The 26,183-nt window shown below is 34.6% G+C and overlaps 2 protein-coding genes across 2 annotated transcripts; one reads left to right on the top strand and one right to left on the bottom strand.

Moving 5' to 3' along the window:
* The first annotated feature begins 10,044 nt into the window (after positions 1–10,044).
* Positions 10,045–11,406, top strand: LOC143556811 (uncharacterized). Its single transcript, XM_077046050.1, has 4 exons — positions 10,045–10,392; positions 10,462–10,550; positions 10,638–10,737; positions 10,829–11,406. Exons 1-4 carry the CDS (start codon positions 10,045–10,047, stop codon positions 11,033–11,035), a joined length of 744 nt encoding a protein of 247 aa, XP_076902165.1. The 3' UTR covers positions 11,036–11,406.
* Positions 11,407–23,180: 11,774 nt separating this feature from the next.
* Positions 23,181–25,449, bottom strand: LOC143556824 (OVARIAN TUMOR DOMAIN-containing deubiquitinating enzyme 3-like). The gene is made up of 5 exons (XM_077046061.1): positions 24,725–25,449; positions 23,752–23,873; positions 23,621–23,661; positions 23,452–23,550; positions 23,181–23,372 (listed from the first exon to the last, which is right to left on the bottom strand). Exons 1-5 carry the CDS (start codon positions 25,218–25,220, stop codon positions 23,222–23,224), a joined length of 909 nt encoding a protein of 302 aa, XP_076902176.1. The 5' UTR covers positions 25,221–25,449; the 3' UTR covers positions 23,181–23,221.
* Positions 25,450–26,183: the final 734 nt, after the last annotated feature.

The raw sequence follows: 26,183 nt of genomic DNA, 5'->3' as shown, positions 1-26,183 counted from the left end.
GGATAACATGCAGTCGTCGAACCGGAACTCCAGATGGACGCCACTCACCAAAAGCGTCACCGAGATATTTGCCACCGAGAGGCTCCCATGGCCAGAGGCTCCAATAATCCGACAGCGTCTAAACGCTGATCAAAGCAAATCCTGTGACTTCCACAGGACAAAAGGCCACACCACGGAGGAATGCGTATCCTTGAAGGACGTCGTCGAAGCATTTGTCAGAAATGGGAAACTCACTCACCTCGTGGCGTAATGGACGCTAAGCAGGCTAATGCGTGTAGAACCCCAGTTGGGGAAAACACGGATGAAACTGCAGCTTCAATGTTGGAGACTACATACTGCGTAAACAACGAGATTCCGAACCAGGTGCATATCGGCTCGAAAGGCTCGATGACACCCCCATCCCAAGAACATGGAAGGGAGCTCAATTACACAGGCTGCATGTAGATCAATTCCAAACTTGTAAAGAAAAGGCCTAGAGCCACTTCTAATGGAAATGATTCTCCTTATCACGTTGACGCTGATGGTCTTACATTTCTACTTATGATCTGACCACACTGATATGCCGGTATTCACCGCATAAATAAGTGGGGAAGTCGTTGCGTGTGGAAGGCGGCAAAACCCGCATAAACACAAAAAACGGTAAAAATTTCTAAGGAAGAGGTGAGGAAAACCTTCACGCAGGTCAGTTATAGGTGAAGTTTGGTCATCCCACTAAATGAAAGTGACGGTCCTACCCGCACAATCATGATAGAGGAAACTGAACATTAACCTATTGACAACCACGCGTCGAAAGGTTAACTTATTCAAAACACTTAGAAAATTTCTAAAAAGATGAGGAAAACCTTCACGCAGGTCAGTTATAGGTGAAGTTTGGTCATCCCACTAAATGAAAGTGACGGTCCTACCCGCACAATCATGATAGAGGAAACTGAACATTAACCTATTGACAACCACGCGTCGAAAGGTTAACTTATTCAAAACACTTAGAAAATTTCCAAAAAGATGAGGAAAACCTTCACGCAGGTCAGTTATAGGTGAAGTTTGGTCATCCCACTAAATGAAAGTGACGGTCCTACCCGCACAATCATGATAGAGGAAACTGAACATTAACCTATTGACAACCACGCGTCGAAAGGTTAACTTATCCAAACTACTCAAGAAATTGCTAAGTTAAACTAAAATATGCGTGAAACAAAGATTCAAAAATAAAAGGGAATATACCCCCTTACCTTGGTAACCAAGAAACCGTAAGACAAGTGCGGGTACAGTGTCAAGGCGAAACCCTTCACATACTTAGCACCTGCAGGGAATTGAAGCCAAGAATACCTTGGTAACCAAGAAACCGTAAGACAAGTGCGGGTACAGTGTCAAGGCGAAACCCTTCACATACCTAGCACCTGCAGGGAATTGAAGCCAAGAATACCTTGGAAGTCAAGAAACTATAAGACGAGTGCGGGTACAGTGTCAAGGCGAAACCCTTCACATACTTAGCACTTGCAGGGAATTAAAACCAAGAAGGATCTTCTGGGCCATGCTTGTGGAAAGGGAAATAACATCCACGCATAGCGGGAACGTTGAGAACTAGATTGTTTGAAGCTCCAAGATGGAATTGGTTGTTTAACATAATTGATCACTATGTCTAAAACTACCAAAACCTCGTTGAGAATCTACACAAGTGAAACTCAACGCTCCTGACTTGCGAGGAGGTTACACACCTACCCGCATCATACCCAAAGATCAAGCAGAAAAGTCGGGAATTTCTGCACGTGACATTAGGAAAACCGCGGGAAGAATCCCCACGGAAAACCTTAAAACTAAACCCTTTTCAAAACCCCTAGCTTAAGTCCAAAAGTTCACCTCACTTATTAACAATTCATGAGAAGAACAATGGACTGGGGGGACTTGAAGAGGTAGGTCCTAGCAGAGCCCAGTTGGACCCGCAAGACTCACCTTGAAGAGGGACGTCTGCGCGAAGACCAACTGGTTCCGCAGGACCCACCATGCTCAGAGAGAAGACCTTACGCGCAGTACGCCAGCTGTTCCCGCAGGAAAAGCCTCCCAATGGTAAAGTACCCCGCCTGTTCCCGCAGCTGCGGATACAAGCCATCAGGGAAGGCTACCCGCACTAATAGTAAGGCTACACGCACAAGGCACTAACTCTTAATAATTCAGTAATGTCACCTGAAGAAGGAATGAGCAAGGCGGGAATACTCCCGCCCAAATGAGCCAATCCGTACGCTTCTGGAAGATCTTTTGTACTATACATGCCAAGGTATGGACAAAATAGACAAGATCTGACCAAAGCAGCCCATGAACCAATCACAGGGTGACAGCTCACCGACAACAGTACGAGGAGGAGCACGCTCTAGTACAAAATGTCACTATCAGCCGCTGCCTACCCACCAACTCCCATCGTGGCACGTACACAGCCCATGGTTGGTGAAAAAGGAATAGTACACAGCCGGTCATGTCACTATCAGCCGCTGCCTACTCACCAACTCCCATCGTGGCATGTGCGTAGCCTGTAGTTGGTGGAAAAGGAATATTATACAGCTGGCTGTACCTGCTTGGAAACCTACCTTCGGCTATAAATACTCCAACACCTTGGAACGGTATGATTATCTGGTATCATCATATATCATCATATATCATCTGATATTATCTTATCTAGCTATTTCTCTTAATATACACTTATATTCAGAGCAATCTAGTCTGATTCTCACGCCGGAGGGTGGTCACAAGGAGGTCCCCCCCCCCTTCTCAGTGACGAGCTCACGGTGTCCGTTTTGCAGGTCATCAGAAGAATAACCATCTTTGCCGGACCTAACCCTCGTGGGAAACATCTACTTAGCCCTAAGATTATCCGTAATCTGCCGGGGTCACTTAGTGTTTCTTCACGGTCACATACATATTGCCAGCTCAACACTATAATTCCTTTTATATTATTCTCGTTGTACAGTCTGATAATCAAGTTGATACAAGTCTTGTGAGAATACTACCTTTTTATGTATGCATGTATGTATATATACAGCCTATACCTAACATGATTTCCCGGGTTTTGATTGATTTCTAAGTTGAACCGACAAACACGTTTATCTTAAGTCTTAACATGTCATAGCAAGGTTAATCTGACGAGCATGCATGTTGACTAATGTACATGTAATTTTGTATATTAAAAGGTTGTTCTCATGTCATGTACTTAACGATTGGATGTCATGTGTTTTAAAAGAGAAACACACATGATGTATTATAGTTTTAACGCAATCCTTCTATGCAGTTGTGTATATCGTACTTTTAAATTTTAAAGTGCTAATATGTAGTAAGATTAAAATAAATTATAAATATTGGGTTAAACAAGTCATGCTCGTATCAACAAGCAAATTTGACATTTGTTGACAAGCATATGCATGTAACATTATTTTTCATGTTAGGCTTCGTCTACTAAACCAAAGACACAACCTATATATTCCAACCCCCCCCCCCCCCCCCCCCCCAAACCAATTTATTTTCTTTAACATAAAATCAAGAATGATATAATGGATAGGGATGGATAAAGGCATAAGAGTTAAGTATGAATATATGAACACAAAATAAAATAAATAGATATATAGAGTCAAACAGAGTATTAATAATAACAATGAATATATAAACTTTATTCGTAATAAATACATATATATAACCATTGTGATTTAGTATTAACTAAATGTAACATCTTAAAGATCATTTAAATCAGGCATCCCAATTTCTACATATTTTCAATTCCGTTTAAAACGAATTAATAGTGATGGCATATATCGTCCTAATCTATATCTATAATATATATAAACGAAAATCAAAAAATTCTAGGTGTCGCGATGTGGTCGCTCCCTCCCTTTTTGGAGCCATCAGATTTGCTTGATTTTAAAATGGTGACTTCTCATTGATTTAACCCGGTTTTAACCCGTTTAAGCTTTAAATTTTGCGGGTCATGATTTTACCAAACCTAGATACCAGATACACTTAAATGGGTCAGAACACTTGATCTTTCTCTGTTCTCTCTGGTAACGAACCCTCCCTCTCAGCCACCCTATCACCCCAAATTAACAAAACCCTAGACCTAAATTCTGGCCAAAACTACTACTCTCATCAATTTGGTGATAACAGAAACTAACGAACATGTAATCAGTGGATGATTTGCAGGTCGTAATCAGTAGTAGATGGAAATTGATGAAATCCTCTGACGACACAAGGAAGCATTGGATCTGAAGGTTTCTTGACCCGTGTAAAGGTTAGGGTTTCTAGGAACATGGAGAAAGATGTGAATGATTATCTGATTATATCTTTCAATAAATTATGCCGATTTTTTGTTGCTTTACTCCCTTGATAGGGAAGAACAAGAAAATTAAGGTAAGATTTATTGATTTCAATATTTGAATTTTAATTCACAATTATATATTATGAATTATAGGTTATTTGTCTATACTCAATTAGGCTAAAAAGATTTGGCCATGAATTGTGTGGATGATAATCAAATCAACTTCCTAAACTTGGATAAAAGATTTAGGCTTTTTATTTATACTAAAAGGAAAATAAATCAAAGTTGTTAAAACAAGGTAAAGTAAAATATTTTGAATCGGGACTCGAGATGATGAAATTCGGGTCCGAGGATTGGAGCAAACCTGGGGTGTGTATGGGTTAGTTTTGGGCTTCAACCGAACCAAAAACTGAAATTTTGGTTTTTTGGATTTCAGTACATGCAAAACCGAAGCCGATCTGGAAATTCGGTTTTTGATAAAAACATAAAACCAAACTGACAGTTTTTGGTTTTACATTTACTACACGTAATAAACAAATATCTATGTAATAAACAAATATCTATGTAAGTAAATGAACTTTCAAAATAACTTTAAATTTTCATCAATCTAAATAAAATAACATTAATATGAATAACCATAAAAAAGTAACAAAATCTGTGTAAAAATGAAATAAATATTAAACCACTTACTCAAAACCTTCATAAACTACCAACATCACATAACACCACTCAACATACAGCCAACAAAAAATATATAGATAAAGGTCTCCAACAAATTATAAATCCTACTATAACTACATCCAAGCCTATTAAAAGATCGCCAACAATAATTAAACTCCAACCAACTATAAACTCACCCCATCTCATTGGTCATTACAAATTATAAACCCAACTATAATCGTAGCTAATTTTTATACAAATAGTGATTGAATAAAATATACATAACAACCCATCTTTGTACAAACATTTATTGAAAACAATCTACATAAAAAACAAAGACGAAAAATAAATCTAAACAAAATTTACTACTCGTAATGTCATGAATTTTAATAATAGTAAAAAAAAATAAAAAAATCTAAATAAACCCGCGTAACCGAGAAAACTGAACTGAGCCGAGTTTATGGATTCATTTTTTATTTTGAATTTGAAGAAGTATAACCAAACTTAAACAGAAAAGAAACTGAGAACGAATAGTTTTTGATAACTTAGAAATTGGAAATTTTGGTTTTTGGTTCGGTTTTAGCACACCACCGGGCATTGCACACCCCTGATTAATTATTACACATCTGAGCGTAAAATTTTTGGGCCACATCATTTATTAGTTTCTTACAAATTACTTAAATTCGGTATTTTTGTCCAAGTTTGGTAATTCAGGCTACCGAACCAAAAATCATTTTTAAAAGACAACCAAATTGTTGGGTTTTTATAGGGTTAGGTTGCGTTGGTTATTTCAGACACGGTTTAGTAATTTTTGTTTTGTGCACACCTTAGGTCTTGCCATGTTGCATGTAATCGACTTTCTTATGGATTCTCAATTTTATCATTCAGATGTTCAACAGATGATCGAGTTTGTAGCAACACAGTCAAAGTTAAATCCAAAGTCAAAGTCAAACATTGAAGAATGTGAAAGTAACTGGATCTCCCATCAGAAAAGCAGCCACTACAACGGCTAATAGTGTAAAGAAATAGATATTTTAAAAAGTCAAGATAGTTTCTGAGAAACAACAAATGGTCTGTATGATCATTCTTCAGGCGTATATTAAACATTAATCAAACATTTAATAGTTGTATAAGCATTCTTTATGCGTATATTACCTATTTATATTAGTGATTCATTATCATGGAGATGATAATCATCTTCAATCATTTTGCTCATTTGCCTTTTCCACTTGAAGTGTGGATATGCATGAACCAAGTATTTGCATAAACTTGGAAAGTGATTTGATTGTGATGAAAATAGGAGTGTCTAGATTCCTTAAAGACAACATGGTCGGCCTGTCCTTGGTTCATGAATATTTGGTCTATATGATATGGTAAACGAACACAGACAAATATAAATTAACATACCCAAAATGGACATAAACGAACAAATATAAAACATTAAGTAGATGAAACATTCAATATTTTGTTAAAAATGAACATAAACGAATATAATGAACGAACATAAACAACCGTTCACTAACATAAATGGATCAAAATAGGACTAACTACACAATTTCTAGATGAATACAACACACTTTCTTATAATAAATTAAATTAAAATAAAATAATATAAAAAATAAAATCTAAATATTCCCTATGTCAGATACATCGAACATGGTGCCTTCTGGTAATTTCTTTACCGTTGTTAATAAAATTTCAAATATGGCGTAATACGTGGGCTATAAGCTTTCTAAACTCTAACATCCTAACTTATTAATGTTTAATGGGCATTTTCAATTTTTGTTATTTATTGCATTCAGTCTTATGATTTTCTGTGATCATGTACAATCTGAAGCTCATTTGTTAAAATTGTCTCATACAATGCAAATTCCATCAAGAAATCCATAAACCTTTAGGGCTATTAAAACTGAAACGAAAACGACTACAATGAATCAAAGGAAGATTTGAATGATTGAGTATACAGATAGAATTTCATTAACAACCAAAAAAGCTGAAATTAACAAGAAAGACAAAATCGTATTCAAAATCAATAAACAAAGTTATTTACAAATGGAATTGACAAACGAATTGTACAAAAACAATCTATTTATCCACAAATGTGAGTTACAAATCCATATAAACGTAAGCAAATAAAACAAACAAAGTAAACTTTAACTCCAACTAAAAAACATAACATACTTTATATATTCATTTAAGCTTTAATTTTAACACATAAACACATCGTACATAAAAAATACATATTCACAATATTTTAAAGAAAAACTAAAATTAACCCGCGTAACACGCGGGCTAAAAGCTAGTTAACCTATAGAAATTTTTTTAGCAGCGTTAACCTAATCCTATTATAATTTTATTAATCCGACTAAAATTATGATCTATTTTTAAATATTTTATATTTCTACATTGTTATGGTAATAAAATCGTGGTTTACTATTTGTACTCGTAACTAACACATGAATTATTTACAATATAGTTATTGTTATGGTTATATTGTAGTTGCATTGTAGATTATATTTATTAATATGTTTTAAATATAATTTTATCATCTCGTATGCCTCATATGCCACACGAATATAGAGGCTATTGTTATATGAATAATAGACTTGACTGCATAAAAAATAAGTTGAAAATAGACTTCATATTTAAGGGTCCTCAATTCTTTTACATTTGAATATTTGATTCACAACAAATCTTTCATTCTAGTCACAACTCCCTAAACTCTCAACCTCTCGAGCTTTAGGTTGAGATTGTGTGGTTTAGTTTCGAAATTGTAACTATTATTTTCTGTTCATATGGAAATACATCTATCAAAATTTTGCTATGACTAGTTTTTTTTAATGTAACACCTTCTAATTCTATTCTATTCAAACTTCTAATGATTCTCTTATACTACATTTGCTTTTAATATTTTATGAACTATATGTTTTGTATTTTCATTAAAAAAAATTATACTAGTAATCTTCATTAAAACAGTATATTTATCTTTAATGGTCATTTAGATCGCTGACATGTCATAGATTCACCCGATAATCTTCATTCATCAAGTATAAAATTAACACGTCCTCAACATAAAGCTCATATATTAAGCTCATATATTAGTCCGTCCCACCACTCACAATCTAAATCTAGATAGCTAGATACCATCCTCATGAAGGAAAAGGAAACTCGCCATAAATTATATTTCAACTTTATCAATGATAACTAAAATAAAAAAATAAAATCAAATACATATTAAACAACACACCTTGAATAAGTATCTTATTTAACGTAAAAATTGGTTGTGGCTCAATGGTAGAGCACTCACTTTACTAGTGATAGGTAGGGGGTTCAAACCTCACTACCACCAATTTATATGAGAGATATGAGGGATGACCATGACTTGCCATGGTTCGAGTCCTGATCTCACCCAGTTTTACCGGCTCCTCGCTGTCGTGCCATTTGGCGGGCGTGGGGGTCGGGTTTTATCTGGTGAATCCCTCGATAGGTGGACCGTTAGGGGCTTCGTCCGTCCGGACTAGTGGCCAGCTCGGGCTACCTTTAGCCAATAGGGGCCGCGTACAAAGTACCCGACGTTACTTAGTTGGTCGTTCAAAAAAAAATCTTATTTAACATTGGCGTGCAAACCAAGAAACACCAACCGAGACATAAAAGCCCATTATTCCAAACCTTTACATACATCCCCCACGTAATACCAAAACCACCCTTGGGTTTAACTATTTATACCAACCATACCCTCAATTCAACCACCCACAAGTACAAAGCACCTTCCGGCAACTAAACTAAACTAAACTAAACTAAACTGCTAGTCTCAACTCATAACCTCCTTTTGTTGTTCGAGATCTTAACAACAACAACAATGGCTAAAGGAGAAGATACGTCGATCATTAGAAAGAAAAACAAGTCGATCAGGAACGATTCATCGACGGCTAACAATCGCATAGCCGCTGTTATTGCACAAAAGAAGCCCAGGCAATCCGCCAAACGCAGAATGTGTCAGGTATAATCGGTTGTGTTTTATGAGATTGTTGTGATTGGTTGATGTTGTTTTTGTTATTGAGAAATTTAGTATCATGTGAGGAGTTTTGTATTGTTTTGTGCCGATGTGGATGTTATTGTTATAGATAATACATACATAAACAAATATGCATTACTTTTAACAATAAACTGTTATTTGAATAGTTGAAAATATACGGGTGTAATGAGACCGAGCCCCGTTTTGAGGTCTTTTTTAAAGCTCCGGCTAGGCTCGTGAATAGGGTTTCAGACTCGGGCTCAGCTTTGGTTCAATTTGTTTATTATTTATTAATTAATAATTTATGTACGTTTTGAAAAAAAAAACTTTAAGAGCCTAAGATTGGCTCAAGCTCACGTAGTACCTTAAACGAGCCAAGCTCGGTTCATGCTCAGCTCGTTTTGACTTACGAGAACTCGAGCTCAGCTCATGAGTCGTTTTTCAAGCTCAGGCTTAGACTGGACTCATTTATCATTTATTAAATAATTTATATACGTTTTAAGTTATTTTTATATGTTTTGAAAAAAAAAAACCTTAAATGAGCCTAAGCTCGGAACGAGCTCGTGTGGTACTTAAACGAGCTTAGGCTCAAAGAAACAAAAGAAGTCCAAAAGAAGCAAAACTTTAAAAAAACACAAGGCTCGAGCTTGGGCTTGATAACTAAAGTCTAAATGAGCTTTATTTGAGGCTTGGGCTCGGCCAGTTTCGACCTCTTCGAGTAGCTCGCGGGCAACTCGTCTCGTTTTCACCTCTGGTTATTTGTTAGATTGTAATTGTTGCTCTACTGGTATGATCTAAAAGTTTATCTTTTATGCAAATTTAATTTACTGATATGTTAATCCTGTTGTTTTCATGAGGTTTGATTGTTTTATGAATATTGTATCAATATGGTGTGATGATGCAGGGAATGTATTTTAGCCTCCCAACTCAAGATGATTCATTTAATAACAAAAATATGAATCTTGAATCCAAGAATACCAAGGAAATTTTGCCATCAAAAGGAGATGATAATTTGACAGAAAACGGTACCGATGCTTCACAAAATAAGAGAAAGGCTAACAAGGACTATATATCAATGGGTCAAAAGAAGTCAAGGATCGAGAAAGAGTCAACACTAGATGACGAAGGTTGCCCGTCAAAATTCTTAATTTCATGTTTGAAAATGGTACAAGATACAATGCGTGACAATGAAGCATTTGAAAGAGGGAAACCTTTGTTCTTTGACTCATGGGGCTTTGAGTATTGGAGATGCTATACACGTGGCATGCATGTATTGGAGACAAGTGGATGTGCTACCACTAAGCAAATTGCCTGGATTGGATCAACTGCTGTTGATACTATCACAAGTAAGGAACTAGACGGTGAATCTTTCACTGGCCCGTATTTTTTGTTCATTGTACCATCACAAGAGAGAGCAGCGCAAGTAAGTTAGTTACTTTTCCCCTTTAAAATAATAATAAAAGATGCATTAGACATAAGTTAGAATTTGCAGGTACATGCGGTGTACAAGTCTCTGAAGACATTTGGAATACATACAGTTAGTCTGCATTCGGGTGCCTCTATAGATCATCAAATTCATGGGTCAGTGATGTGTGTATATGTGTGTGTGTGTGTGTGGACATTACTTCTTTAAAACATTCCTTAATGAAAACTTTGTTTACTGTATAGTTTAAAAGCTTGTGAGCCAGAGTTTATTGTATGCACACCAAATAGGCTTTTGGAGCTTGTTTCAATGGATGCTATTGATATATCTGGTGTTTGTTCACTGGTATGATTATCATTCATGTTTAGTGTTAACAGATAATTATATATATTAGTGATTTAAGCTTTTAACCTTTTGGATCTTTTGGGTCATACAGATTGTTGATGGACTTGAATGTTCTTCTGGAGATGCTTACGTTGACAGCGTAATATCCATTCAGAAGTATATTTCTGTTGACCCACATACCGTGGTATTTTGCAGTGGGTTGACCAATGCATGTTCGCCTGCTGTGTCGAGTCTTTTGCCAGCCCCAATGTGCAGATTGTCACGAGATGAAATTTATGTTAACAAGAGTGCAACATAGAGAAATTACCAAAGATGTGTGACAATGCATATTATTAATTTGATTAGAATAGATGGTTTTATAATTCTATTAGTTCACTGGCCTTTTTGTTTCATTGGTCAGAGAAAACGTTGGGTTTACCCGTAAACATTTTTGTCATTTTTTAGTACTTAATAATAACAAACAAATAATATCACAATAGTAGTCTAAATCTTTGAATGACCACGATGGACGAGGTTGTATACAATGCAACTATTCATTAAAAATTAACATCATGGTTGCTTTTAATCAGTTTGAATCAATATACAAGCCAAATTGAACATTTTTTATAAGTAAATGGACAGCACCATCAGCTGATGTTCCTCGACAAGTTTACTCATTTTATTTTCACTTCATTTAATATAACATAAATGGTATTAATTTAATAATTATACAAGCGTTCAAATAATCATTACCAACTTGATTGCATAATCTTGACTTGGCAAGCTTCATTTTCAGGTTGCTTCTTTAGGTCATTGCAATCAAAATCAATGCTAACTTTACTTGATAAGACCAAAAGACAAGATGCATGCTTCTTTGTTTCCACCGTCACCGATCAATAATATATGTATAGTTTAAAATGTGCTTGATCTTGGCTGGAACCACCAGTATCTTCCTTTGCAATATATTCAAGCACCTTTATGGCTTTATAACATGTTAAAGCAAATCAACCAAGTGTAAAGGTGTTTTGTAGTGAGAGCTCTATCATGTATTTTAGGGTCGTGTAAGATAAATCTCCTAAACTAACCTACTTACCACTACGGATACCTTTTGAAAAAGTTACTTTTAGTTTCTTCATGGATAAACTTTCTTTTACAGGGAACACAAAAGTTACATTGTCAAAGAAGTCTACAATACTCTAATGTTTTCTTGCAACCGACAGAATTACTCACATGATAGAGGTGCAAGCCTTTTAGGTTGGAGGTTTTGGGTTCAATCCCAAGCAAAGAGTAATATTCGGTGTAGTTTAGGAACGAGTAATGAGTGAAAATGCAGCATTTGCCGTTAAAAAAATGAATAATCCCATCATTCTATCTTCTAACAACATAAACTGACTATACAAAAGGCATTTTTATTATTTCTAAACGTGTAATAATACAAACTAGTTAAACCAAACCATTTTGATTGTTTGGCTGATCTTATTAGAGAATATTATAGAATATATTATTAGAGTTTTAGTAGAATATATTATTAGTGATAATACTAAAACTCTAATAATATATTCTATAATATTCTCTAATAGATCTAACCAGCATAGCTAGTTTAATTTATCGTATCTCAAAACCTAATTTCGAAAAAACCAGACTAACCAAACCAGCAGGAGCGATTCAAAAATTGCCTTGTGTGTGATCGAGTGGTGTCAAAGGGGTAGGGCGCGGTAGAAACGGTTTGGGTCTGGTCTAAATCTAGATTATCCGCGGAGGTTCTTGTGGAAGTTGCTCATCTAAACGAGAAGGCGGTCCTATATTCGTTTCATTCGGGTAAGGTTGATAGTTGGAGATGGTGTAGCAAGGGTTCAGATATTTTCTCAGACCAAGTTTTGAGAAGACTTATGGTTGCAAAGTTATATGGTTCTGAGTCTGTGAGTACATGCACGTGGGAAAGTTGGTTACTTATTAAATTAAATTGTTTCGTTTGAAGACTACTATTAAATAGAATCTCGGCTGCGGTTCATTTGTTTTTTGAAGGTTGAATCTTCAGTACACGTTTTTCTTGATTGTGTTCGGCTAAAGAGGTCTGGAGGGATGTCTCTTTGTGGTGTGGTTGGGACATGACCGGGTTATGGACGTTTGATCAGCATCTAGAGCCTAGAGGTGCCTTCACATTCAGGTTCTCTCTTGGGTATGAGGATTTTAACTACAATTATATATTCCTCTATTTGGTACGTTTGGAAGAGGACGAATGCAAAGATCTTTAACAATAAGTGTCTCTAAAAGGAGGTCGTATTGGAAGAAATCAAGATCAATTTGTTCGGGTGGAACAAATTTAGATTCTCGCATAAGCAGATTTCTTGGGAGACATGAAGTGTTGATCCTATTTCTATGTTATGGTTTGACTCCTTTGTAGTTTTAATATGTTTCGTTTTGTTTTTCCTTGTTTGTGAACTCTCGGTGCCATCTAGCTTCTAATTGGAGGCACTTTGTTTTATTACATATGCATTCATGTTAGGAAAAAAAAAACAAACCATAAACATACAATGATTAAAATAGCATCATAAACCTTAAACCATCAATTCTCGGGTCCACAAAACCCGAACTATACCAAACCATAAACACTCCTACGATTAAGATAACATCGTAAACCTTAAAGGCTTAAACCATTGATTCCCTCGTCAACAAAGCTCGAACCATTATATTCCCAAAACAAGATTTAATCTAGACAAGTCTCATAAAAATTAATAATAAAAGGCAAGAATCCTTCAAAATGTGTTCACTTGCACAAGTCTATTTTTGAGTTACCATTTAAGCTTAAACTAGCATAAAAAAGAGATTAAAAAATGGCAACAAATTGCCTTCAAAAGGCAAAAAAGGGACATATTTAATAATATGCTTAGCAAACAACCTAAAATAAGTAACATGATCAAATTATTCAGTTTGACAACTTTAAGCTTTCAAGTGATCTAGTTTAGATTTGAAGTCCTCTATGAACGACTTCATAGACTCCTGGCGTGACGCGAAGGCAATACTGATGTTTTTAACTATTTCTTCTAGATCATGTCTCCTCTCCTTTTCGCAGGTTAGCTCCTGCAAAAGTTGCACAATTAAGGAAACCATTTCGTTTAAAAATACAACCGCGCAAATATATTTTGAATCTAAATGATGCTATCCAAAGTGAGTAGGCATCAGTTATATGATTACTGTTTAGGGAGCATAAGTCGAGAATCCGCAATGTCAATTTGAAGAGAAAATTTTTTGAGAACTTGGAAAATCATGTCTCTCTAACCTATTTAAGATGATAATCATAAACCTAAAAGCTCTTCTACATATGAACTTTATAATTCTAAACCAAATCATAATATAATACTAACATGAGTACAATAAACAAAATTAGAACCTATTGTCCCATACTCCCTCTTATGGACAACTAAGAATTACTCTTTACAATACTTTAAAAAAATTAGAAGGCAAAATCCATTAAGATAAAAAATGTTACCTCCATCTGTTTCATGAGTTGGTTGTTCAACAACAATTGTTCTTTATGTTGAGTCTGTAGTGTGAAGAAACCTGGTTAGTATTCTATGAAATTTTCCCAATATAATAATAACAATAACAACAATGATAGAAACAAAAAAAAAATCGAATATCTATATACTGAAAATCACTAAGTCCTAATCACAGGCTATTCACTAATACCAGAACACTGATAATTAAAGATTCTCCTCGAAGATGGACGTATAAGAAGTAAGGTTTGATTGTTCATGAATGGTTATATCCCTAAGTTGTAGATAGATGACGGGAGGGTTTGAACCTTGGAGAAGAGGAGTTGTGGAGTGAGTGTCTTAGAATAGGTTTAAACATGATCAAGAAAACTTTTGTTTAAAAACTATCTTGAACCAAGTAATCTAAAACTTCTTGTGACTTAAATCACGCTACTTATGGTTATATGACAGGTATGAATGATCATATTTCATGGGTGTATAAAAGCATTTAATTGATGGTCATGTTGATGTAATTCAAGTTTCATAGGTGAAAATTAACTCATAAATGCAAACAATTATGCAATCAAGATAATCATGTATTCCAACGATATAATTAAGTTTATAAGTCTTGGTTCAAGATGGATTTTGGGTAGCACATGGCTGTTTTGGTATTTGATATGAAGGTTATTATTTTTATTCATACTTATGTCATACAATTAATTAGGATAACTTTTGGATTATCCAACTTTTACATCACATTTGATTGAGTTCGTATTATAAACGTACCATCCTCGAGGTGAGTATTCATATTCCCATTTTCAATATTTTATTTTTGAGATTGTATCATGTACTATATTCAATTAAGTTTTCAAAGTCTATCAAATACATGCAATATTCAATCTATGTTATGTGTGTTAATTCTATGTTGTGTGAGTTTGTGTGTGTGGGTTATTCAAAGTCAAATGTGATCATTTAACTATTTTAGCCTTGGAACCGGTAAATGTCAAAATGTTGACATAAGATGAATGTAAGAGAATCTACACCAAAACATATGTTTTCCAATATGCCATAATGATCATACCCATAATAGAACTTCAATGAATTATTGTCATCATTTTCATACTCTTTTACCATATGTTGAGTTGTGCAATGGTTTTTGGGTGCTTTTCTCTAGCATGAAGACTGATATTGTGGTCCTAAAACCGGGCCGAATTAGTGCAAACTCACATAGCGTAAATGAAACTAAAGGTTGTAAACAATGTGCAAAAAAACATACTTGAGAACATGAGAAGCCATTAATAACTCTGGAATTTCCACCCCATATATTAGGTTTCTTCATCATTTTGATATACATATCAAAATCTTTCTCGATAAACATTAACAACGACAGTAAACAATTAGATTTTTGTTTCTTTTTCAACAAAAATGAATCAAGAAAACAAACTTACCATTCAATATCTTTTTGTCTCTTTACGAGCTCATCAACAACTTGCACATTGAAAGATGATCAACATGTGTGATACCTTTAAAACTTTATGAAAATTCTTGAATAATGACTAAACAAAAATGCCAAAGTTGTGTTTACTTGAGCTTTTGATTTATCAGCAAGTTCTTTCTATTTTTTTCACATCCGAAGTTTCTTCTTCATTTCTCAAGCATACCAAATGAATTATTGGTCTCGATAAACATCTTCCATCTATTAAAAATTTGAAACCCTGCATAATTATGATATTTAAAATCGACTCGTGTTTCCTTAATTGTAGGAGAACAAGCACATTAGGGGTACACACGAGGCAAACTACTCGTGAGCTACTCGATAGCGGCTTACTAAAAACTCGAATCGAGCCGATCCAAGATTAAACAAGCTTGAGCCCGGGCTCGAGCCTAAAAAAGGATAGTTTAATAAACGATTCTGAGCTTCACCTGTCGAGGTCGAACTTAAACAAGCCTATTATTTTTATAAATGTTTTATTTAATATATAAATATATAATTTAGAATAATTATTATATACAACTTTATGTTAAAAACAAGTAAAATATATATTATTACAAAAGTTATAATTAAATGTAACAACAATAAGTATCAACATAACTAAAACAGCTAACAAGTAATAAACAAGTCGAACCAGAGCCAAGCTCGAGCCGGAAAAACTACTCCCAAGCTCACGCTTTAGAAACAAAGCTCGAAATGATTGAGCTTGAACTCGAGCTTAAAAAACTATTCACGAGAGTTTGGCTTGTTTACACCGTAGACATGTATATCGCAGAAACAAAATTAAAACAATGAAATTTTGAAGTGAAGAGGCTAAAGATGTTCACCAATTAACGAAATTTGATAAAAGCAGCTTTATAAAGATATAACAGATGTTTGCAATTTGATATACCCAATAACAAAACCCAATAATTTGAGATGGCAAACCTGTTATTCTACAATTTGAACATTTCCAATTGAATCCTGCTAAGGTCTACCGACGTTTTGAACAAATTCGTTTACACCGTTTTCATCATTGCTTCCTTTTATTGCTGAGCCTTCATTTTCAACATGAACTCTTTATTGATTTCGTCTTCGGTTTCTATTTCTTCCTCTTCTTCCACAGGTATACCATCACCTAATTGGTTACTTATTTCTGCCACAGCTATCACTACTCTCCTACTTAACTCTCTCTTAAATAAAAAGTTGGATTCTGATACCGGGTGACACCAATGTTAAAGCAAATATTAGCCTATTGCAAGTATTGGATAATATGAGCTTTATCGAAAGTATAGGATTCGGATAATAACGTCGAGGGAGTAAGGTAGGAGAGTAAGAAACACAATTATGTTGTAAAGGGAATTCCCTTATTAGCTTTGTTGCAAATGTTAATATATATTCATCTACATATTTTATACTGACAATGGTCCCCGGATTGACCATATCGCTATCCAAGAGATAATTTTGTATGTACGATTTGAGGGGGTCCACTTAATAATAATTGTTAGATGTCTATATCAGGACCATCTTTTGTCTTTATCTAGTCGAGGGAGTAAGGTTGGAGAGTAAGGGTGTGTTTGTTTAGGTCTGGATGAGATCTGAATGGGACAAAAGTCTGATTCGCTCGGACATACGAATGTTTGGTTCCTCACAACGCCATATCTGAATGGCTGAATGAAGCTCTTAGCCATTCAGAGAAAAAATATCGCTGAATGGAAAATTTCTATAGTTACCCTCTTCTCTCTCGCGGCTTCATTACGCTCGCCATCTTCTCCTCTTCACCTGCTCCGGTAAGTTTTGTTTCTATCGATCTGATTCATCTACACTTGAACCACTAAATTCGATTATGCCAAAAAATATTGATTGATTGTGATATGGACGAAGAAGAATCGTGGAGGCGGTGGTAATGCGTTAAAGAAGGTAGCAGAGTCTGATTCAGAGTATTGAGAAATTAAAACGGTTTGTTTTGAAACCCTAGCTCATTGTTTTGCCCTACTTTTTAAAATTAATTAAATTCAGCAAAAAAATTTTGCAATTAGTGTTGATTTGTTGATTTGTGAGTGTTCAAATTTGATGCATACTTTTGTTTGCAATTGGCTCGAGTTGAGATTCGGGGACATTCAGGTATATTGTTTATTAGTTTTAATGTGCGAATTTACAATTGGCCTTTATTTATCCGGTTAATATGTTTAGATTTGTTCACTATGCAGGGTTTTTTTGATATAATAAGTGTATTTCCATCTCATCACGATAGAGCTGCAAGTTCCTTCATGGATCTCATCACGTAATCGAGTTGAGGTTCGGGGACATTCAGGTATATTCTCTCTCTTTTTTGTTCTTTTTTTGGAATCAATCAAGATTCAATTCAAGTGCTTATAATTTTGTTTCAGAATTCAGATACATGAATCACTGATTCACTGCAGTTATGACACTTGAGCCAACAAAAATTACATGTTTTAAGTAAATGTAATATGCGTATTTAGTTTGTGATTAAAAACCCATACAACGTGACAATTATGACCTCGAATGTCTTATAATAAGTTTTTGACTGGTGGAAACAAGGGTTCTTTAATCCAGCGAAGAGAAGAGACCAATACCAGTTGTCTTATAATATGCTTTTGCATTTATAGCACCGATGTCTTTCTGTTTCGTGTATGCAAATAGAATTATGGCATGAGATTGGTAGTAGAAAGACAAGGTGTTCAATATGTTTGTGATGATGACAATGCCTTTTTCTATTCTCAGTGGTCAACTTGCAAGTAGCAAATGGACTTTACATGTTTTCATTTTGTAATATTTTGTTTGTTTGTGAGAGTGGTAAGGCTTAAATTGTAACTTTTTGTTTGTTTGTGATAGTGTGAATGCTCAAAAAATCAAATATCTGTTTGCTGTTTGCTAGCTGCAAAATATTGGAGTTGTCAAGTTATATGTTGCTGAGATTCACGAGCTTAACCGGAGTTGGTGGTATTTTGTTAATGGGGGCGCATGGTACTCAATCATGTGGACAGCTTGCTTAAAAATACATTAGGGACCTGTTCTTTTTAGATGTTGTATAGTTTTTTCTACTTTTTTTTTTTGGTTTCTTTACATGGAATTAATTCCAAGTCTACTATGCATGTTGTTTTTGAATAGCTAATGTTACCAAGTAGATTGACTTTGTATCTATGTTTGAGGTTTGCTAACAGTTTGGGATGTAAATTTCTATAGCAGATGTTAGCCTTCTACAACAATAGAGCTCTGTTACAATTCAGTACACATCCAAATTAAATTTTGTTTCTAAAGTCTAAATTGCCCGCGCAACGAGCGGGCTGAAAAAACTAGTTATATATATATATATTTTTCATAAATGACGTTATGTTTATTTGGTCAAGTTTTGTTCTTTGTAAGGATTACCCTTTATACAAACAATTCATGTCAAAATTTTTTAAAATATGTTACAAGCTCTGACTATACAGATATATTTCATTCAGCACAAAATAGTTAAGAGGAGTAAAATAGTCATTCTGCACATTCATTCAGATGTCTAGCCAAACACACCCTTACTGGTTCAGCACTTACTGGCTCAGACTCTCTTAATCATTCAGACCTCTTACTGGTTCAGCACTTGCCAAACAGCCCCTAAGAAACACAATTATGTTGTAAAGGGAATTCCCTTATCAGCTTTGTTGCAAATGTTAGTTAATATATATTCATCTACATATTTTATACTGACAATGGTCCCCGGATGGACCATTCGATATCGCTATCCAAGAGATAATTGTAGGTACGATTTAAGGGGGTCCACTTAATAATAATAATTGTTAGATGCCTATTTGAGGACCACCTTTTGTCTTTATCTATGTATAATTAATACATTCTATACACAAGGTGATACATGTAAGCTAAAAAACCTTTTGGTTCTATTTTTTTTTATAACAAATCACTAGGCTCAACAACCAATAATGCATACAAATATACTTCAATAGTTTTCTTTAAAGCAACTAGCAACATCTTTTCAAGTGCAATGGACAAATATTTAGTGTCACCTAGGCTTGGGGTAAATATTAAGTTCTTTCCTTTTTTTTTTCTTTTGATTTAAGAAAGTTTATTAATATTGTGATTAAGGGTGTGTTTGGGATTCCTTATTTAAGTGAAAAAGGACTTCTTGTTAAAAGACCTTATTAACTTATGAATTTTTTAAAAGAAGTTTAAAAAAAATGTTTGGATTAGCTTATGTGTTGGAGAAAACTAAAATGACTAAAAAAGACACTCTTTTTAAAAGAAGTGTAATGGGTTTTGAGGGTTAGAAGGATGTAATAGGTAAATCAAACTCATTAAGTTAATAAGTTAGAGATTCTTAACTTTTCAAAACCCTTTTATTTTGTCTTGCCCATAAGTTAAAACTCATAAGGCCTTATGGTTTGCCAAACACCTTATTTACCTTATTAACTTTTCAAAAAGTTTATAAGTTGATGAAAATAAGGAATCCCAAACACCCTTAAGTTTGATAAATCCTAAAAATGTATTTTTCTTTTCTTCTTTCACACTACGCTCTTATATCGATCAAGTCAAGTAGGTAGAACTGTAGGAACATTGTTCTTTATTTCATCTCTTATATCGCATGAGTCGTTTAACTAATATTTTCTGCTTAGTTATTTCTTTGATTTGCATGACAACTCAAAAATATTATCCTCTTAGCGGGATTTCAATGAAGAATTGAAGATTAAACAAATCAATTAATACGAAAACACTATTGATACACTTATTAGATGGATCTTGCCCTTGAAGATGGCATTTTACTAATAGCTCCTTAATTCCTTATAAAATAAAAATGTACGCAAAAGGTGCGCTTTTTCTTTATTAAATTGGAACATTAATTTAACCATAAAGGTCTTTGAAAGTATTAACTTTTTTTAAAACTACATAAGTTTTATGTTTTAGTTTGGCTACAAAAGACCCTTTTTATAAATAAAATTAAATTATTAAAGTTTTTTATAAGTTGAAACAAAATGTATATACTTTACGTTTAGCTCTCTTTTTTTTTCTTTTTCTTTTTCTTTTTCCTTCTGAGAAAACTAAATACAAAAGTGTGTTTTAGTTTGGCTACAAAAGACACTTTTCTCTATGTTCTGGCATTAATTTTGTAACAAACTGAACCAATATCCGATATGAACATTGGTATTTGTTTTGATGGTTTCGATCGATGTAAAACACGTGTCGTTATCATTTTGAGTGTATCACAACTATGCTACTTTGGAGTTTTGTTTTGATTATGCCGAATTATCGTAACGTAATGATCGATACCCAATCAAAACAAAACCACCATATTTGGGAAGAGAATTCAACTATTTAATAAATTTTAATGTCAAGTTATTGTATTTTATCCATTAAATTGTTTAAATGCTACAATTACAAATCTAGATTGCAAAAACCGTACCCGAACAGAATCTAACAAATTAAAATCGTATTAAACCAAATCATTCAAACAACAATGATTGTTTTATCAATACCTTCTTACAAATAGTTACACATGTTTTTTCATACAAATAAATAAATAAACTTTTTCTAAAAGCGATTTTTCAAAACTCATTTTGTGTCAAATTTGGGGTTACTTTATAGAGCATCTAACAAGATTACAAGAGCATATACCATGACCGACCAAAAGGATCATCACCTAACCTAACTTGTGGCCCACTTAGCAACACAACCCTCCAAACTCCAAACCCATATGAATTATATCATCTTCTAACATCACCACTAATCAGTAACATTAAGCTACATACACACATGCATTATGTTAAATCTATAATATACACTAATTAAACTGAACCATTTTGACGACTTTAGCTGATCCAACCAACCTGACTAGTTCAATTTGTCGTTTCACAAAACCTAATTTTGACAAACCAAGAATATCCAAACTATAAACCCTAAACCTAACTGGATACAAACATATTCAAAGGTTTTGATTGAGATGAGCCAACATTCTTACTTACTATAGTGATCCTGCTAGCATATATATACTGGCGTTCTCAACAAATTCGCTTACAACGTCTTCATCCTTGCTTCCTTTTCCTGTTGCGCCTTCATTTTCAATAGGAAATTTTTATTAATTACGAGAAAATCACATCCCATATCTTCCCTAACTTCGTCTACGCTTTCGATTTCATCCTCTTCTTCCACCGGTGTATCCTCTCCTGTTACTGATTTCCGCCATAGATGTTACTACTCTCGTATTAAACTCTCTCTTAAATAAAAAAAAAAGGATTCTGACACCAGATGGCTCCGATGTTAAAACAAATATCAGCCTGTTGGATAAAATGAGATTTATCGAAAGTATAGGATTGTGACGAGAACGTTGAAAGAGTAAGGCTGGAGAGCAAGGAACATGGTTTTGGCGTAAAGGGAATTCTCTTACTAGCTTTTGTTGCAAATGTTCAATTTATATTTGTACAAGTCACATCTACATGTGCTATACCGACAATGGTCCTCGGGGGACCATTATACGTCGCTATCCAAGAGATATCATTGGATACAATTTGGATCCACTCAATAATGATTGTTTTGTCTTTTTTGGGACCAACTATTTTCTTTATCTTGGTATAATGTTATCCCTTAAACATACACGCTGATACTAGTAGGTTATAAGCCTTTCGGTTCCTTTTTTTTAAACATCACTAGACTAAACAAACACAACGTCAATTTAATAAAAACTAGTGTATTACCTAGTGTTTGCGTTGGAGCGGATTGGTAAAACTCAGGTGGTAGTATAACTCATGTGCTGTCGGTCTCTTTTTTGAGACGGTAAGTCGACACGAATTCGGTTAATTTTGATTACGTGAGTTATGGTATCGGAACTAAAACCAAAAATAAGAAAAAAAAAACAATATAAAAAATGAGGTGGACCAAAGGGGTGACGTCGGTCACTAAAATACGGACGTTGGTAAAACCTGAGCTTTTTCGATCTGGCCATGTGGTGAGTCTACGCCAATTTAGTCGGTCCGCGTCATGTTCGTTACGACACCGAAACTAATACATTAGGATAAAAACAAAACAAAATTGGAATACAATCGCTTTTTTATTACGTTCTTTACGATATCGAAACTGAAACAAAATCGAGTGATCGAATTCTGTCAGTTTCACTTAACAACATAGCCATCCGGCCCGCACCAAAGTTAATATTGAAAGACAACGATTCTCACACATACGAAAACATACATAACAAAGTAGAAAATAAAATAAAAAAAAACAAATGTTACACCATCAAATACAATGTTTGCACTGGTCAAAGACTCAGAGTCAAAGTTAAAAAAAAAAAGGACAAAACCAACAACAATGTTTGCACCATCAAAGAGATGATTTGAACCTAGGCTTTAAGCAAAGATGAAACACTTAGGTAACGTTTGATATGCAGGAATGACAGAGATAATGAAATGATTTATTACGTAGGAATGAAAAAAATGGTGTTTGGTTACTCAACAGAATGGAATCATCTATTACACATGGAATCACATTCCATCAAAACCATTCTCTACTGATTAGCTTTTCGGTTATGACAACTTTATGGTATATTGATTTATCATATATCTTCCAATATGTCATAATGACCATACCCATGAAACAGAAGTTTAATTGGACTCTCGTCATCCTTTTCATACTCTTTACCATATGTTGAAATGTGCAACAATTTTTTGGTGGTTTCCTCTACCATGAAGACTGATATTGTGGTCCTATAAACGAACCGAAACTTATGCAAACTCATATAGGGCAAAAGAAACTAAAGGTGGCAAACAATGTGTGAAAACTTACTTGAGAACATGAGAAGCCATTAATAACTCGGGTTCTCCACCCCATATGTAAGGTTTTTCAATCATCTTGATATACAAATCAAAATCATCCTCAATAAACCTTAAAATTATAATAAAAAATAAGACATAGTGAAACGATTATGGCCAACAAATCGAGAAAAGAAACATACCATTCAATCTCTTTTCGTCTCTTTACAAGCTCACTAACAACCTGCAAATCTAACATGTGTCATACTTTGAAATCTTGATACGAGAATTTTGAATGCTGATTAATATAAAAAGGTCAAAACTAAAAATTTACCTGAGCTCTTAATTCATCGGCAAGTTCCCTTTGTTTATTATCATCGGGGGCTTCTTCTCCATTTCTCAAGCATACCAAATGAGCTATTGCTCTGAACAAACATCTTCCATCAGATGAAACCCCTACAAAGCTTATAATATTTTAAAAAATATACTCATGTCTCATTAAATGTAAAAAAAAAAACAAATTGCAAAAGTCACCAGGCGCTGCCAACTCCGTCAACTAGAGAGTTGCGAGTATTCGGCTAGGCATGGACTACTCAAACATGGTAAATTATAAAGACACTAAAATTATATATATGTCAAAACATTATAAGTTCATTACTAATATTTATGACAAAATGCGTGAATAGTAATATAATCAAAAGGATACATGTTCAAAAACCAAATCATTTCAAAAACTGATATTCATTATGTAGTATTATAAACATAGTAATCATTTAATTCCCATCTTCCAGGCAATCTATGTAAAAATCAACGAAATTTCTGTTAAAAAAACCCGAAAATCGGTGAAAAATGCGTGAAAAACAGCAAAAATCCGACTCGACTAGTTTGTCCGAGTTGTACGACTAGCTCAAATTTTGACCCATTTTTACAACACTAATAAGTACCATAATCTGAGCCTACATGGCCACCTAGGCTGACTTCTACAACACTACTTCTATTAAATAAAGAAAATAAAAAAAAATGTTATTATTAAGGGGTGTTTGGGATTGCTTATTTTCACCAACTTATAACTTATTAACTTTTTGAAAAGTAATAAGGTGTTTGGCATTGCTTATATTGCGAGAGGAAAAGTTCCATAAGTTACACTTTTGTAACTTGTAAAGTGTAACTTATTAACTTCACAGGTAAAATAAGGAATCCCAACCACCACCTAACCAAATTTGATGAAATTAGGTTTACAAACCTACATACAGCATATTAACAATAATTGCAATTAAACGTAATTAAAATCAAAATGAATGACAAACCTGTTATTCTATAATTTAATGAGCTTTCAGCAAAATTATTATTAATACAATTGGAATTTATTTTGATATCATCAGCTCCAACCGGCTCGGAGCCGGTACCGCCAATCTCCACCGTCGGCTCGCCGCTTATCTCCACCACCGGCGGCGCCGCCAAGCAAGCACAGATTCCAAACAGCAGCCACGCCGTATAGGGCCGGTGCAGCCACCGCGCCGGACGCACATCCCACGCCACGTTCCACGAGCCTTCACCAGCCGGCCGGAGAATATTATTATTCCCGTTATTATTTCCGGTTGGCAGAATAGCATGCCAGATATCCGAAACAGAGAAGTTTAACTCAATAGTTGAAGAATGATAATTAACACACCGCCGGAGGCCGGTGAGCTCCGGCGCCGGGAGGAGTAGTTTGATCGGAAAAGTGGCATCTGACGGGATGTGACGGTGACGCGCCGGTAGAGTGTAGTGAGCAGGACGTGAGGAGATGACGCCGGCGAGCATTACAGAGAGGCGGCGGACGGGATGGGATATTATTATGGAGGTGTCACCATTTCCCGGCGCATAGTGAGAGTAATAATAATATTTTGGTAATGGCGGTGGGGTGTATAGATGAGTTATTGGGTTGTGTGGTCCGTTAGATTGGTTTTAATATGGAAGATCGACGGCTGTTAAAATAACATGTGACACGCACGTGTGAAGCACGAGGGTGTGGTTGGTGATGTGGTTACGTGTTCATCAAGGACTACATTTTTGGTCCTGGGCTGGCTGGTTGGCTTATAAGTTTTCTCCGTTTTAAATTTTTAATTAATGGTTTTTAAAAATAAAAATATAGTGCTTAAACCCTAAAAGATTCACAAATTATGTTATTATCATTTGATAAATCAATTGTCTCATGAGACGAAAACAGTGTAGTAGTAAGGTATTTTTCATCTATCATATGTGAAGGATTTAAATCCTAAAGTTGATATCGTTAGTTTCAGAAGTATTTTATAATTCAAATGGATTAAAAGTAAGTCATGCAAAGCCTATAAAAGTTGATTGAAAAACTTAGGGTATCTATTTTTTCGTTTACTAGTAAATTGGTTTTTTTTTGTGGTGTATCATCTGGTTAAAGTAACAAATAGATATAATTCGGTAGTAGAAAAATAATAATTTAAATCTCCGATTAGCTTATTTTATGTTGGATGTGACTTTACGTCGTTTAGAAATGTGTATAGAACGTTTGTTAGCATATTTCATATGTTGTAGTAGTAAACAATAAATATATGTTTTCGTTTATGAGAAAAAAAAATGATTTACAACCTTTTTTAGACTCCAAAATGGTTGAGTTAGCCATAACTGATTAATAAAACGAAAATTTACTATAATATAGTGCCTAAAAAAAGTTATAAACCAGACACTAGAAATTAGGGCTCAGAGCCTTAGACGGAAGCTATGGGCTTTTATTTTAGTGTTTAGTCGACG

Source organism: Bidens hawaiensis, unplaced genomic scaffold (genome assembly GCF_021521415.1).
Source record: "Bidens hawaiensis isolate Kalapana, Puna unplaced genomic scaffold, B.hawaiensis_p1.1 tig00018745_1, whole genome shotgun sequence".
In the NCBI taxonomy this organism is placed as follows: Eukaryota; Viridiplantae; Streptophyta; class Magnoliopsida; order Asterales; family Asteraceae; genus Bidens; species Bidens hawaiensis.
Note: the sequence above shows the minus strand (reverse complement) of the source record. Positions and strands in the feature narration are given on the sequence as shown.

Excerpts from the sequence above, each read along its gene's own strand:
- LOC143556811 (XM_077046050.1), top strand. The coding sequence starts at position 10,045 with ATGGGTCAAAAGAAGTCAAGGATCGAGAAAGAGTCAACACTAGATGAC. Across the intron at positions 10,393-10,461 it reads CACAAGAGAGAGCAGCGCAA|GTACATGCGGTGTACAAGTC; the intron begins GTAAGTTAGTTA and ends TAGAATTTGCAG. Across the intron at positions 10,551-10,637 it reads ATAGATCATCAAATTCATGG|TTTAAAAGCTTGTGAGCCAG; the intron begins GTCAGTGATGTG and ends TTTACTGTATAG.
- LOC143556824 (XM_077046061.1), bottom strand. The coding sequence starts at position 25,220 with ATGCTCGCCGGCGTCATCTCCTCACGTCCTGCTCACTACACTCTACCG. Across the intron at positions 23,551-23,620 it reads AGACGAAAAGAGATTGAATG|GTTTATTGAGGATGATTTTG; the intron begins GTATGTTTCTTT and ends TATAATTTTAAG. Across the intron at positions 23,373-23,451 it reads ATGGCTTCTCATGTTCTCAA|GACCACAATATCAGTCTTCA; the intron begins GTAAGTTTTCAC and ends GTTCGTTTATAG.